General features: G+C 34.0%; 1 protein-coding gene across 15 annotated transcripts in view; it reads right to left on the reverse strand.

Moving 5' to 3' along the window:
- Positions 1-16,562, reverse strand: part of cacna1ba (calcium channel, voltage-dependent, N type, alpha 1B subunit, a) — a 189,851-nt gene that overhangs the window by 33,753 nt on the left and 139,536 nt on the right. For 13 of the 15 annotated variants that reach the window (XR_012405930.1, XM_073950451.1, XM_073950450.1 and 10 more), the window contains 6 exons: positions 11,071-11,167; positions 8,994-9,154; positions 8,332-8,469; positions 5,334-5,535; positions 2,005-2,169; positions 1,154-1,264 (listed from right to left, as the gene is read on the reverse strand). Coding sequence is in view for 14 of the 15 variants with exons in the window: in XM_073950451.1 (XP_073806552.1) it covers positions 1,154-1,264; positions 2,005-2,169; positions 5,334-5,535; positions 8,332-8,469; positions 8,994-9,154; positions 11,071-11,167 (874 nt within the window). In the remaining variant the exon portion in view is untranslated. 15 annotated transcript variants of the gene reach the window in all.

Consider the following 16,562-nt stretch of genomic DNA (forward strand, 5'->3'; position numbering starts at 1 on the left):
ATAATATTTGACTAGATATTTTTAAGACACTTCTATGCAGCTTAAAGTGACATTTAAAGGCTTAACTAGGATAATTAGGGTAACTAGGCAGGTTAGGGTTTGAAAAAATTGATCGAAAAAACATATAGCTTAAAGTTATTAATAATATTGAACTTAAAATATTTTTTAAAAAAAAATTAAAAACTGCTTTTATTCTAGCCGAAATAAAACAAATAGGACTTTCTCCAGAAGAAAAAAAAATATTATCAAATATACTGTGAAACTTTTCGTGCTCTGTTAAGTGTTAAACATTATTTGAGAAATATTGAAAAAAGAAACAAAAAATCAAAGGGGGGCTAATAATTCTGACGTCAACTGTATGCATTATCATTTTAAAATGACTACAAAGACATTCTTATCGATGAAAACCTTTGGTGAATAAAGTGCAGACAGTGCAGTCTAGTACATGTACGCTAATGTGAAGACACTAAGGCTGTGTCCGAAACAGCCTACTGCTCAGTAGGTACTGCATTTGAATTTAAACATACTGCTCGGCTGTTATAAAAATGTGTTCTATACAGTATGCATGTCAGTAGAATGAATGGAACTTGAACATACTACATCCGCCATTTTGTCATGATCATGTGACCTACCCACGTGAGTTGCGTCACTTCACTCCCATTCATGAGTTTTCTCACAGGGTATCATGGGATAGCATAGCATCTACAGTATCTGATGCACACTTCAGAATCTCACTAGAAGTAGTAGGTCATTTCCATAATTCTTGCATTCTGTTTTTGGAATTCTATGAATTTGGACATACTACTTGGTTCGCACACTGATTTTAGCATACTATATAGAAGTATGCAATTTTGAATGCAGCCTGGGATAAGCATAGCAACATTCACAGGGCATTGAAGAATTAGGGCAAAATTGTGTTCTTCATGTCATTCAAAACTTTTAAGATTTTTTTCATTGTCAAAAAAAAAAAAAAAAGATTTTTAGCAGAATGTTCAAGCAGATCTTTTCCATACAATCAAAGCAGCTGGCGACTAAAGCTACCATCATTTTCAGTCAGAATATTTCTAAAGAAAGCTGTCAATTGGTTTTAACATATATTTGGTTTTTGAGTAACCTGTGACATTTAGGTGGTGTTTATAAGCATGATACTTACCAAGGGGCCGAAAGCAATAATCTTGAGAATACACTCCAGTGAAAAGAGAACAGTGAAGACAATGTTGAGATACTTAAGCATTGCCTCATAAAAGTCAGGCGCCCCATGGAACTGCAAGCATAAGAAGGCAAGAGGAATATGAAATTCAATATGAAATCAAGTTATTTTCATCATATTAAAGTAAAAAACAAACTTTATATCAAATATGTGTCTCATGATTCTTCAGAAATCATTCTAATATGCTAATTTGGTGATCAAAAACACAAAAGAGTAAAAACAGTTTAATTACTAAAATATTCACAGGGATAATTCACACAAACAGAAAAATGTTGTCTTTATTTGCTATCAAGTGGTTCTAAAGCCTTTTCAGTTTCTGTTTTCTGTTGCACACAACAGAAGATATTTTGAGGAATGTTAGAAACTGGCGTCCATAGACATCCATAGTAGGAAAAATAAATAAATACAATGGCTGCCAGTTTCTAATAATCTTCAGAAAATCATCTTTTGTGTGCAATAGAGGAAGAAAATTCAAACAGGTTTGGAGGATAACAAAAAGATAACAGAACTTTCATATTTGGGAGAACTATCGCTAATAACTGGGGTTACAGCAACAATGTAACAATTTATTACAATCTAAATTAATTTTTTTTTCTATTGTAATACATTTGGAAATGTGCACATGAGGGTCATGAAACAGCCCATGCTTAAAAGCAGCCAATTAATAGCAAATCTGTGCCATAATCTAAAGAGTTACCAAAAAAAGGATATAACAATGCCAAATGAAACTTTCACAGCTGTCAAGTGGCTCTCCAAGGACTCCTCTGCTACAGAAAGCTAAATGACTGACTGACCTTCATCATGAGCACCACAGTGTTGAGAGCAATCATGATCATGATGGAGTACTCAAACGGCGGAGAGACCACAAACTTCCACAGGCGGTACTGAAAGGACTGCTGGTTCTGCGGCATGTAGCGTGTCAGAGGTTTGGCATTGATAGCAAAGTCGATGCAGGCTCTCTGAGAGGAAAAATACAGCAAAAGAGGAATTAATTCACATTACAGACTCAAAAAACTAGTGTTATATGACTTTATTTTTCAAAAAATTACGTTCTAAAGTTGCAATTTCTTTCTTGTAATCAAACTAAATCAAATCAAAAACCCACAGAAAAAATGCTATAGCAATTTATAGTAAATGCTATAGTGCTCTTGAACCACACTATTGTACCTATTATAGTCTTTACAGCACTTTGTTGATGATTGCTACAGCATACTGTAGTATTAACCACAATGATTTAATTAAACTGTAATAAATACTGTAGTGTTCTTTAGATTTTACTAGCAACAATACAGACTTCTCATGGTTTGTTTTTTGTTTTTAGGTCACGGTTTTGGTATGGTTTGGTATATGTTCAGTAAAAAGCACTGTCTAATAAATAAATAAAAAACTCTTCAAGAAAAATACATTACAAAATGAACACAATATAGCGAAGGAAATACTAAAATAAACAGTGCTTTTCAGCTTTTTCATGTACCTAACAGGAGTTTTCAGTTACATAAACTGAAAAATATAATCAAGCAACACTACATACTGTATATAATCTTCACTGTATAAATAATTACAGGTTAACCATTGCTATATAGCTATTTAGTCAGATAGTGATTTCATTATCTTTGTTGTTTTATAAAAAACACTGACAGCAGAACTAAGATGTGGTAACACTTTATTTTGAGTATTAGTAGACTGTCTGCTTAATATCTGTTGGTACTGCTTCTAAACAGACATTTAACTGACTATAAGAAACTTTGCAAGCACATGTCAACTTACACTAACTCTAACCCCAACCTAAAAGTCTACTTATAATCTAATGATAATTATTTGGCATGTAGATGTAATGTGACTTAAACTCAACAAAGAGACCATCAAAATAAAGTGCGACCTAAGATGTTTTTACTTTAAGACACAGTACAGATGCGGTACAATGAGAAACTTACAATCAACACAGTTTATATAATATTTCAAGCTGAATGCTCATCAAGTCGAACAGATTTTAATTAAAAATCTATAAGTATTTTAAATTATTAATATTTATAGCACGTCTGCCTCACACCAAGAAGGTTGCTGGTTCAAGCCTCAGCTGGGTCAGTTGGCATTTCTGTGTGGAATTTGCATGTTCTCTCTGTGTTTGAGTGGGTTTCCTCCAGGTGCTCCGGTTTCCCAGACAGTTCAAAGACATGTGGTACAGGTGAATTGGGTATCCTAAAATTGACCATAGTGTAAAAGGGTGTGTGAATGAGTGTGTTTGGATGTTTCCCAGAGATGTGGCTGGAAGGGCATCCGCTGCGTAAAACATATGCTGGATAAGTCGGTAGTTCATTCCACTGTGGCGACCCCAGATTAAGAAAGGGACTAAGCCGAAAAGAAAATAAATGAATGAATTTTAATTAAAAAATTCTTGTATTGTAAAAAAAAAATCTAATTGTGTATGAAAAGCATCATCAATGCACCGTGATGCACCGAGATGTTGTATTGAACCAAATCGATGGCATGATAATCGTAACTGAACCGCGAGACTAGTGTAGGTTCACACCCCTAATAATTTTGCACTCTAAGAAAAAGGTCTATAAGTTATTGTAGTATTTTTCTGTGAAGATTTTTTTTCTCTCTAAGAAAGAAAAAAGTGAAAGAGAAATTAATCATTCACAAAATGACTATTAATCACATTTTCTGTCTCGTTTCCAACGCAAATTAAAATGCCATAATGCAGTCTACCTGAGAGGAAAACAGCAAAGGATATAATAATAATTTACATTGTCTTACTTCACTTTTCCATCCTTATTGCTAAGCAAAACATTTTTAAAGTCACATATTTACTCTTATAACCAAATCGAATCAAAAATACCATTTAATTGAGCAATAACAAGTGTGGATGTCATACTGCAGCCTAACCAGTGAAGGAAACAGAAAATAAACTCGTAATGGCGCTAATATTTCCTGGCTGGCTTGTGAGTGTTGATGATAAATGGTTTCTCCTGAGGTCTGGGTTTCTACCACAGTTTGTGAGTCATGTTGGGCTGGCATATGGAGAGGGAGAGAGCCAAACAGAGCGACTAGGCCCCTTCTAATGGGGCCTCAGAGGAAATGGGGCAGGAACATCTTGCTGACTGCTCTTCCATGGGACTGGCTGGCTCTCAGTGTGTGTCTTTAGTCACTGTGCGTCAGTGTATGAATGCATACCTGTTTTGCAGAATGTTTAGGTGTGTGTGTGTGTGTGTGGTCCGCCACTGACACTTGTATTAATCCTGTCATAATTCCCTACCTGGACATCTGCAGCTGTTACTGTGGCTGGATTCACTATACCGTATCACACCACTAAACACTAAAAGCATCTTCAAGTGTGTGTAAGAGGAAGTTTAATACCTGTCTTTGTATTTAATACTGTAAGCCTGAAAAAAAGATTCTTTCTGTTGACATTCTTTGAAAAATGGACCTTATACAGTAGTTATATAATTTTTTTTTGAAAGTGTTGTATAAATGCAATATCACACGAGTAGCTGTATAGCAATATAACTGTGTATCGTCACTGGTGTGGTGGGACACTAAGGCACTCGGCCTGTGGCCTCGAGTCAAAGCATGCCTCCCACCATAGCTTATATACAGCTATATTGCACAGCTACTCGTGTGATATTGCTCATACAGTACATTAACCTGCATATATATATATATATATATATATATATATATATATATATATATATATATAATCAAATTATTTGTTTTACAAGAATTTAAAAAGTAATTGTTATATGCAATTCAAAAATATATATTTTTTATATTTTCTAAATTATGTAAAACATTAATACTAATAATGTAATGCTCTAAATTATAAATAATATTAAATAAATGTATTAATATATATGATTACTATATATACTATATACACTATTATAATTTAATAGTGTCATAAAATCATTATTAACATACATGATTGTCATATTTCTTTCTTAGTATACAAATAATGTTAAAACAAACTTATAATATTGCTAGTCATATTTTAATGTTGTATTGTGTTTGTACAAGAAATACGGCCAAATTAACTATATTTCTTCTACAGCATGGGATTATAGTCTGTAAAATAATGCAGATTTGGGAATTAATCATATCAAAACTTTAATAGTCGTACCTCATTCTTCTCCAGACTGCACTCTGACAAGACCTTATCACCCTGTTCCTGGAATGTGATGATTATCAAGGCCACAAAAATGTTGACGAAGAAGAAAGGGAAAACCACAAAGTAGACCACGTAAAAAATAGACATCTCAATGCGGTAGCCTGGACTGGGACCCTGATCCTCAAAAGTGGCATCCACGGAGTGCTTCAAAACCCTGTGCACAGATAATATTCCATCGTTAATTAAATAAATAAGCAAATAGAATTCACTGTGGGGAAAAGAGAAGGCTACATTTGCTTTAAACAAATTATATCACTACTTAGATCACAAACAATGAAATAGTAGCACAGTAGCATCAGTATCTGACTGGACAGGTTTGTTGAATGCATTTGGCATTTCTAATACAATTAACATTATTTTTCATATGTAATATTCTATATACGCCATTTGACCAGATGGAACAAATGATAGCAGTTACACACTTTTGCTCTTTTGATCTTTTTGCTTGCTTCTATTGTGTGAGTCGCCAGCTGTATATTTAGTCATTTAGTTATTTCTTATAAAAAACACTTTGTAATTTGTAACCTATTGTCTTCTATTTTCTATCCAATTTGTTTATGAAAAGGAATCCTCTGGTCTTCTGTTACAATTACATTTCCATTCAGTCTAATTATTTTAACAAAATACACTCTTTGTCTGCTCTCTGCTATTTTTTCTTTATAAATACTTATATAAAAAAATTTAGAGAAAGAGAGAGTGTGTTTCTACAGGTGGTTTGTCAAGGCCACTCACCTGTGTGAAGCATAATTCATAAACATAAAATAATTTTTTCGTTGGATTGTTTTTGTTTTGATAAGCGCTACTGTAGATTTAATAATGTTTTGGGCTTGGCGTGTGGTAAGGTGAGGTGAAAAAGGGCTTTTATTCACTGGGTTTCATTCCTTATTCATTTCATTTTTTGTGTGTCGTCACCCTGGAATTATAAGATTCTATCTGCGCTCTGAATGATTTTGAGGTATTGAGCTTCAAAGTTTTTGCATTCCAGAGCAATTTGTATGTGTGTAACATTTGTTTTTTAAATAAAAGTCTTCAAATGTAAGCAACTTATAAAAAAACATCCCATAATATAAACAAGCTGTCATTTAATAAGAATATGTCAATAACTCAATTTTGACAAAAATGTCTGATAGAACTTTATAATTCTAAGGTGACGGTGTGTTGTGTATAAGCTTGCTCAATGTGCATGAGTAAATGGGTTGTGTCGCATTGAAATTAGTTTCTATTTCACATGACTTTTCAGGGCTCAAAATTGAGGATTTACCAAATTTATTTCTGACCACACTGAAAATAAATGATTTTTTAGCCACAAATTAAATAATATATTAAAAACAAGCAAAATATAGCTGTATTCATGCACAATTTAAAGCTTAATCAATAAGCTTTCCATTAGTGTATAGTTTATTGGGAGAATATTTGGACTAGATATAAATATTTAAGAATCTGAAATCTTTGGGTTCAAAGACTTCTTATCTATGCACATTACTAAAAAAGATTTGTTATATATACAGTTGGAAATATAGACAATATCTTCATGGGATATGACTATGTAACCTTTTAATGATTTGGCATAAAAAGAAAGTTTTTATTTTGCTACTAACATAAGATCAGGGTCATATTATTTTTCTGTAGTTTCTTGTTAATGTCTGTTGTTCTCATTTGTTAATTTGCCCTAGATAAAAGTGTCTGCCAAATTATTAAATGTAATGCAACTGTAATTAATTTTGAATCAGTAGCGGAGTCAAAGTAATCAAAATAAAATTGAAACTCCTGAAGCTTTTTTTCATATCACATATCGCTCAATTACTAAACTCACAGCAACAATTTCATTAAACACTGGGGAAACAATGACAGAGTGGAAACTAATTTGCACCGCACTGACCCCGACAAGCTTGCGAACAACTCATAAAATAAATCACAGCAAATTGCAAAGGCTTGTCCAGCACATTCATGAGTTTGGGCTGATGCCTCCCGAGAGCTGCGCTTTAGTAGTATCACACAGCCTCAAAGAGTAGCACTTCAAACTGATTACACCCTTTAAAGCAGGAGCATAAAAGGCCACTGCGGGGTCAGAGGACACAAGGGAAGTGTTTGAAGAGGACAAAGGCTTTTATAGGTTTCTAATCCCTGCAAAAAAATACCAAGTAGTAAATGGTTATAGGTCATACACTCAAAAAAATATTTAGGCCTAACAAATAAGATGTATGCATTGATTGCATATAAAATTTCCATCCATTTGGATTATATACTTTTAACATCATTGACACTAATAAACTTTGTAATTGATATTTGTTAGGTAAATATAAATTAAACAAATAACAACAAGATTTATGTAATATCAATAAATTCAAAGTGTTTTAAATTATTCTTATGAATTTAAAACACATTGGATATAATATATTGTGAGTATGGAGCTGTGTCAATTTTGGCCCCAAATGTAAAGTAAACCAACAGAATAGAATTTAACTAGTTGCATGTGGCTTTTTCTACATTTAAGACATATTTATACCATATTCATATAGATTTTTTAACTGATTACATCTAATAGTATTCTATTTTAACAGATTTAAATTGATTCCAAGGAAAACAAATTAGAAAAAACTGACAAATTAAAAAATAATCTAAATATTACTAACAGTTATAACAGTTAATGATACACTCCACCATGATCCTTTTTTTAGGCAAGATTCTGCATAAAAAAGGGGTGATAAAATGTGCCTGTTAAGATTTTTCGATAAATAGACTAGTGTCAAATAAATCGAGTGTTTTGAAAATGCTTTCTCTTAGAGAGACATTCGAATGCATTCTAGTGCACACATTTCAACAAATTAGAAAAAAAATAGATAATAATAATAATAATAAAGCTGTATTACACATACAGTATTTTAATGCTTGTAAATACACAAAAACGTGAAACAAGAGCATGGAGAATTTGTGATGTGTGGTGACTTACGTAGGCCAGCCCTCTCCCGTAGAAACAGTGAAGAGAGTGAGAAAAGCCCAAAGCACATTGTCATAGTGAAACTCGTATTTCTTCCATTCCCTGGGTTGTGCCGTCACATCATCCTTATCATAATCCAAAAACAGCCCCCTAATGAGAACAAACAAGTGACAAAAACAGAATATAAGTATTTTTTGAAAAATCAAGTGGGAAACTGGTGCTTGAAGTACGCTAAGAACCTTTTATAGGGTTTAATTCCAAAGCAATTCTATGGCATTGCATACACAAAAAAAAAAAAAAAAAAAAAAAAAAGATTTTGTTTTGTTCGTTAAAAATATTTCTTTAAAATTAGCTGAATCTACACAAATCTTCAGTGTTTTTGGGGACAACTTATTTGTTTTATGTTTAAGCCACTTAAATTTATAAAAAGAATCAAGTTAACTTAATAAATTTGTGTTGGAACTACGTGAAGGAATTGTGTGGAACCCAGCATTTTTAAACTGTACATTCACAAATCCCACAAGTGCACATACAAATGAGAATGAGAATTTTATTATTTATTTTTATTTTCCATGACTTGTTTCTAAAATGAAAAGGTGCTTTTACAGTCCTGCTGTGTGTCTGCAGGGGGAGCTGCTTGTGTGAGTTGTGCTTCTGTATTAATCCTTCTGTACCTGCAGTCTTTCTCCAGGCCCTTGGACTCGTCTGTGCAGTAAAAAAACTTGCCCTTGAAGAGCTGCACAGCAATGACAGCGAAAATGAACATGAACAGAATGTAGACAATGAGGATATTCAGGACATTCTTCAGGGAGTTCACCACACAATCAAACACGGCCTGAGAGAGAGAGAGAGAGAGAGAGAGAGAGAGAGAGAGAGAGAGAGAGCAGACACACAATTATACTGTACACTCTGCTTCTTTAAAGTTATTTTCAATATATTAGCCTTAAGATATAAGCTAGTGTGCTCCAAAACAATGGCAAAATTTACATTTAGAAGATGCAAGCATTCAAAACTTGCAATTTCTAGCTTTTGACAATATGATTCAATCATTTGTATGGCGTCCCCTTATACTTTCAATTTCTAATCAAACCTTCTGGCCAATCAAAAGCTTTCTAGTATCTTAAACATCCAGCTCTCTTCTAGATGCTAAAGCTGCAGCTGAAATTCATTATTTATTCACATTTAAATCAACATTCACACTGAAGGTCATCTAAACACTTGCGAATATAAAAAAAAAAATAATGGTGCGGATAATCAGATAATTGCATGAAGCAGACCATATGTGTCGACACGGACCACAAAATGCATTGGACCCATTTGAATTACTAATGTTGTATTTAAAAGTGGCTAAACTAATCATTATTGTTATAGACCGTGACTTTTATGATAGCTTTAGTTCATTGATATTTTTTTAAAAGGAAGAGGGGCTTCTCAAACCTCCCAACCTGTCTTCATGTTTCAGTTAATATTACATCACATATCAAGAAAAAAGGCACTTTCGGGAAACTTTAACAGTCAGCTGAAGAAATGGCAGACAGACAGATCTCCAGTATTAACAGATATAGTGCACTCACTTCAGCTGTCATAGCTGTGATATCTACACCTGCTCTGCACAAACAGGTTTTTAAAGCATAACTGTGAAGAATACAGCAGGTGTCCAGCATTATGGATGAAATTACATCATTTCTTTAAGAAACTGTACCAAGCAAAATCAATTTAATAATGCATTTGAAAGACATAATTTACAATGTGTTTAATTGTATTTAGTTGCATATCAGATTTAATATTATTAATAATTTCCGAAGATAATCTTTTAGCAAACAATTTTAGGTTTAGGTTTTTAGGTTTATGTTAAAGTTACTTAAGTTTTGTGATCAAATCAGTGGAAGGGAAAAAGTTCTTTCTTACACAACTATTTGTTAAAGTATTCTTTTCCAAACTTTGATACACAATAATTTTCATGTTTTTGACTTTTTCAAAATGGGATTGGTGTCCCATTTTGGTGACCACGTTAAATTCTGTTTACACAAGTGATTTTAAGTACATCCAAGCACATTAGATATTAAAAAAGCAGCATGTCTACTTAAAAGTTTCAAAAAGCTTTTGTGAAAAAAAAATCGAAATAAGTGTTTTATCATCAACCAGGGTAATCGACATATTTATAGAAAAATAAAACATCACATTCTGAGCTCTAGTTGAAAAATGTATGAAAGATTATATGATCGTTATGAATTGCATAATATTTACATTATCAAACAACTGGGTAAAATTAAGATTTAATGTATTGTGAAAAAGCAAACATTTTAATAATATTTAATTTATAATTTGGGGCTATGATCTTCAAATCAATCCTTGTCATATGTAAACAAATACTCTTGTTCTAAATGTGCCAGACAGGGTTTTTATTCTTTTGTATAACTATTGTTCTATGGAAAAAAAAAATGCATTTAATGCCTAGGATCTGAAAAATTAATGAAATTGCTGTAGACGTATAACACAGATAATCATCATAATACAAAACATTTGAAATATTTCTGCCTTACGCTGTTTTTTTTTTAATTCTGAGAAAAAAAAAAACTTGGGTTCCTCCAAATATTAACCAGCACAACTGTTTTGAACATTAAAAATAATAAGAAATATTTTAGCATAGTTATCTTTATTTATATCCTTATCTATATAACATCTTTTTAATTATGTAACCAATATTTTGCCAATTTCTGCTCAACTATTGCAATGCAACAGAATATTTACCTTCAGTTTTGGTAGACGTTTGATGGTCTTCAGAGGTCGCAAGACTCGCAACACCCTCAGTGACTTGATAGTGCTGATGTCTTTGCCCTTGGTTCCTCTACACCAGTCAAAAGAACAAAGAGGTCAGCAGATTCAGAATAGGATCAAACACATGCTGTAGTCAGGCTTCATCAAAGGATTCACATAAATCCAGACAAAACACACGAGAATGTGAGTAAACATGATGTAAATGTTTCCTTTGGTAAAAATCAATAATGGGGCACTAACTAGACTAAACATACTCACCTTTCATACAGACAACTTAAATCAACTTACAAATGAGCATCTTTCAGTGCCACAGCTTTTAATCACTCCAGCAATGGATTGTGTTATTTCACAAAAGCACATGCTCTGGTGAAAGAGTATGAAATACACAATTCTCTATTGCATGCATATACTGTATATACTTATGCACTAAATGGGTTCTACAAGAGATGTCACTCTGTTATTAAATGATCCTTCAGCATTATTCATGCACAAATTAAGAAAGGCCCCATGGAGTTAACCCAAACACTGCTGTGCATCAGATTCTAACACAACGACACGCCACCAATGATGACAAAGAAACCTCACCCTGAAAAAGGGCATTGTTTCTTTTCAGGAACCAATGCTGTTTTGCTTTGATATAGCCTTTATCAAGCTGACATGCTTCACAATGGTCAACTTGATGAACTGACTGCATAGATTTGAATACAATGCATGTATTCATTGAATACACCAAGCTTACATTAAGGAAAAAAAATAAAATAAGGTTGAACAAAATGTAATTTAAGTTATTTCACCCTTAAAGAAAAGAGCAATCTTCAGCAGAAATCAGTCATGCTTTATCTCCTAATTGCTCAAATCATAACCGCCAAGCTTACAATATCATTTAATGAAGTAACTGCAAGGGCAAGCATAGTCGGTAACTGAATCATAAGGAAATATTCCATGGTCATATGAATAACTGAAGCTCTTTGCAATATATATATTGCAGGCAAAGAGCAAACACAATCATATTAGTTCTGAGACATCACATTCATTTATAATAGTCTTCACTTAGCCCTGTTTTGATGTAGGGCATGTGTTTTGTTGGATTACTGACAATATTAACTGTGGATAGACTTCTTTTCTTTTCTTTTTCTTTTTCTTTTTTTATTTGTTCTGCCAATTATCTTATATTATATTTCAACTAATTATTACACGGCTCTCTGGAAGATTTGATACTGATTAGTCAACACTCCATGGCCATATTTTCAACTGCTTATGGCAGCACTGTACTCTAGGGGTTACATAGTAGGGCTACATTCATAGCTTGCTTTGACAGCAAATGCACCTGCCAGCTAAAATATTGGTAAAATCTTTGCCTTTTTTCCTTATATACAGGTGAAATAAACAAATTTTAGCTCAAACTAATATTTCATGCCCACATATTTAATCATTTGGTGTGCAGCCGTGTAATAAGCTAGATAATGTACAGTATGTTGGTAATTATCATCTGTATTAGTTTGCAGGTACCGTTTAGTTCTTCCAGTGCAGCAACGGAAGAGAGAACAACAGAATATCTGAGAAGTCATCTCATTTATTCACGATCTCTTACTTCGATAAAGCATTAATAAAAGCAAGGCTTTGGCAGGTCTATGATTGGTGCTAACAGATGAAAACACCTTAAAAAATTTTTGAATTGTGAAAATGCTTACAATAGAAAGATCCCCAAGCAGTGGTTCCCCTTTATATTTCTCAATAAATGACCCACAACTACAAAAGACCTTTCCATTTGCAAGAGCAAGTGGCATTACAATTGCAGATGTACTAGCATTTACAAGAATGAACAAAGGTACATCTTCAACCCTAGAAAGTGCCAGCGTCTACTCACACATGCAAAGTTCATACATACTTCTAAATCCAATGAACACCAATCTACCAGCCAATCAGCAGAAACCTTACAGCATGTTCACCAATCAGCATGGTGAAGTTACTCCTTCTGCCCAATCAAGGGGCTTGACAAGGTCATGCAACTCCACCCATGCTCCCTGATGCACATTAGTCTAGCATGCATTTACTGTACAGGGCCTGATGTTTATCCCCCAAACCCACTACAAACAATAAAGAGCCTCAATAACGTCCCACTGGACACCCTGGTAACTTTCACAGGACCACAGATAACAATTACGATGGAGAAATGCTATTTAGTGTCAATAAGGCATTCATTAAGAGGTTCTGATGAAAGCTATCAGCGTTATTGCAGAGGCTCCAACCCTGTACAGATACTCTCACTCCACTGGTAATGTAGTGACAGTAAAGGACATTATCCCAGTCAGCCCGGGACAATGATGAAAGAAGAGATTTATCAAGGAGGAAAGAGAATATCGGGGGTTCCCCACCTGTTTACGCTTTGATGTGATCTAATGAATGAGAAGAACACAAAGCAAAAGGCAAAACATTATGACATGCTGAGAACAGAAAGTGCCTCTGCACTAACACAAAACCACATCATCCTTTCAGAATATTGCATATAACATTTCAATGAGAATGAAAGAAACTTTTATGAGCACCACTAAGTTCCTTTGAGAGGTTAAAACATAAGGTATTATGACTTTGATGGCTGTATGCCGGAGAAACAAGAAACTGCAGGAGTTTCTTAGGCAAATGTTTCAGAAACTGACACGAAGGAGAAAGATTCTTTATATGGTGATTGAAACAGACAATTCCAAATGCTGTTCATATCTTTTAAAGATGTGAGAGAATGACAGCTTCTTTTGGTGGAGTCTGCAGAGACGGCTGTAGGGGAGATGAAGGGTATACTTGACAAAGAAGGAACGTCTGACTGAGGGTAGATCTGAAAATCAGCACAATCAAGATCTGAAGCAAATACCAAGACATGCCAATCTAGAAAAGAGATGGTGAAGCCATAGATCAGTCTTGAAGGTATTGATAACACACGCATGAACCCTGAGCATGGTTGATAGATGCCATCAAATGATTTCAAACCTGGAGCATTACTGTTATTATTTTATAGCAATGTTATATCTACGGATGCATGATATTCACAGATTTTTGCAGTTTGTCAATCTTGTGGTATTTTTGTTTACCTCTGAAATGCATTATGGCTCTAACAAATTTTTATGTTGGAAAGATTAACAGTGACTTGATAACAGATACTTGATAACTGATCATTTTTGTAATTTTAAACAGCAAATTGACATGTAACTCCAATCTTTAAAACTAAATTACAATTGAGATTGAAAAAAGTAACAGTAAAGAGTAAGGTTTCCCACTGTGCCAAATATCAAATTCTAAAAAGATGAATTCCCGTGACCTATAATGAACAGAAAAACAGGCTGTTGCCGCTTCACATATTATCCAAATAGTTTTAGCTTGAATATCATTTTACAGGACTTTTATAGCTACAATGAGAACAACAATGGATAATTTACCTCAGATTTTTTTTAAAACCTGAGGTAAATTATCCATTGTTGTTCTCATTGTGGCTATAATTGGCTTACTGTTTGTGAAGCTGCAAAGTTCTCCCTCGCCCATATTTGATAGCTCATTAGTAGTTTTACAAACTTTTCATGTAGTTTTACATCTACTTTTAACACAGTTTGAAGTGGGCATTTTGAGGCCAAAGATCCTAAAATGTATATTATTCTGAGTTAGCCAAAAAAAACAAGCATAAAACAATGTGATAAAAAGTCAAAATATATTCAAATAGATAAATAATTTTAATTTTAAGTGACAAACAAATTCCTGATATAGGGGCAAAAAAAAATCCCTGACTTTCATTGTTTGGAATAGACCTTCTATAATTCCATGATATTCCAGATATTCTATGACACCATGGGAACCCAGTCTAAAATAAAATCATCAAATTATAATACAAACATATTTTGTGTCATAGTTCTAATTTATTTTATAAAACATAGATTTGTAATATCAGTACACCCCTAGTTATAACTTAAGTTTTATGCTCTAACTCTAACTCTAAACAAAGCTTTCAAAAATCTGGCCAATCACAGAAGTCACGTTGGCAGCAGATTTCATTTTCTTCTGTGAATTTGAAAACATGCATATGAACGAGCATGTCAATACACTCATATTCCCATGCCCACGAATTCAGTGGATACCCTCTGCGAGGTTTGAAGAGAATGAGGATGCAACCAATGGCCAAATAAAGCCAGACCTGCCCTGATACGCCACTCCAACCCAACCAAACAGGTCCTTTGTGATATGACATGACACATGCACTGATCATCCTGTCCGGAATCACTGATGATCATCCAGGATGCTCCATAATCAAAAAGTAACATAGACCCACTGAGAACGGTAAGAATGTTTAAAGGAAAGTAAACAGATCAATGGGATCTGCCTTCCATGAATTGAAATGACATGGAGGAGAAGAAGAATCAAGTTCATAGGTTGAGAAGTGATGTTGAATGATGAATTATGAGGTTGGAGATTGAAACTGCAGAAGAATCCATGCTTTAATGCTTGTCTATGAGCTAAGCTAAGTGTTCTCACATAGAGACAGGAAAGAAAACGAACAGTGAAAGAAAGAGACAGAAACAGAAACAAAGACAGAGAGAGTTAAGGCGTTACCCCATGAAGCTCCTTCAAGCGATTCCAGGCAGAGAGAAACAGAGGAGGAGAGGAAAGTCAGTGACAGTACATCAATATCCTCACATTTAACACGGCATTGACATAACAACAGATCAACAATGATAAAAACGAACAGCAAATAAGACAGAATAGTCAGTACAATGCTAAACACTCAAGCTGAAGTAGTACAGTATCTACTCAAGCTCCCTTCATTCGGAGGTATTCCTAGATAATGCACCCACTCCATGTTCTGTTTGCTTTTATCTCCAAACAATTATTTTAAAGATATTTCCAAGCTATCCAAGTATCACATTCAATCCACCCAAAAATGCCAGCCTCCCAAACAAAGCAAACATCAAAACTAAATTCACCCCGTATGCAAATACATATGCAAATAATAACAATTATTTGATAACAACTATGGCATCAGCATGATAGCAATTAAAAGTTCTTACATATCTATAGCTCTTTAATATTTCAAGTGTTTCTAATAGTTGCATTTCCTCAATACTAGAATGTTGAAAAGGCTCATCCATTACTCTACAGGATGCGCAAGCAGGTGATCGTATCAGACAGCTCCTTTATTAGCTCTCTACATCACAAATACACACACACACACACACACACACACACACACACACACACACACACACACATACACTCATTCTAGGACTACATTCTCAAAAGTTCATTAAAGTGATGTCAACTCTCCCACACCTCCAAAGAAGGACAGAAAGGAAACAACAGATCAGTGGGATCTGGCAAACATCTTAATCAAAGCTAAGTTTCCTTGCAGCATAATGAATGGCATGAATTAAACATATTAAATGTCCAGCTTTCAGTAGGAACAATGAAGATACACAAAGACACTTTTG

The sequence above is a fragment of the Danio rerio genome, chromosome 5 (genome assembly GCF_049306965.1).
Source record: "Danio rerio strain Tuebingen ecotype United States chromosome 5, GRCz12tu, whole genome shotgun sequence".
Taxonomy (NCBI): domain Eukaryota; kingdom Metazoa; phylum Chordata; class Actinopteri; order Cypriniformes; family Danionidae; genus Danio; species Danio rerio.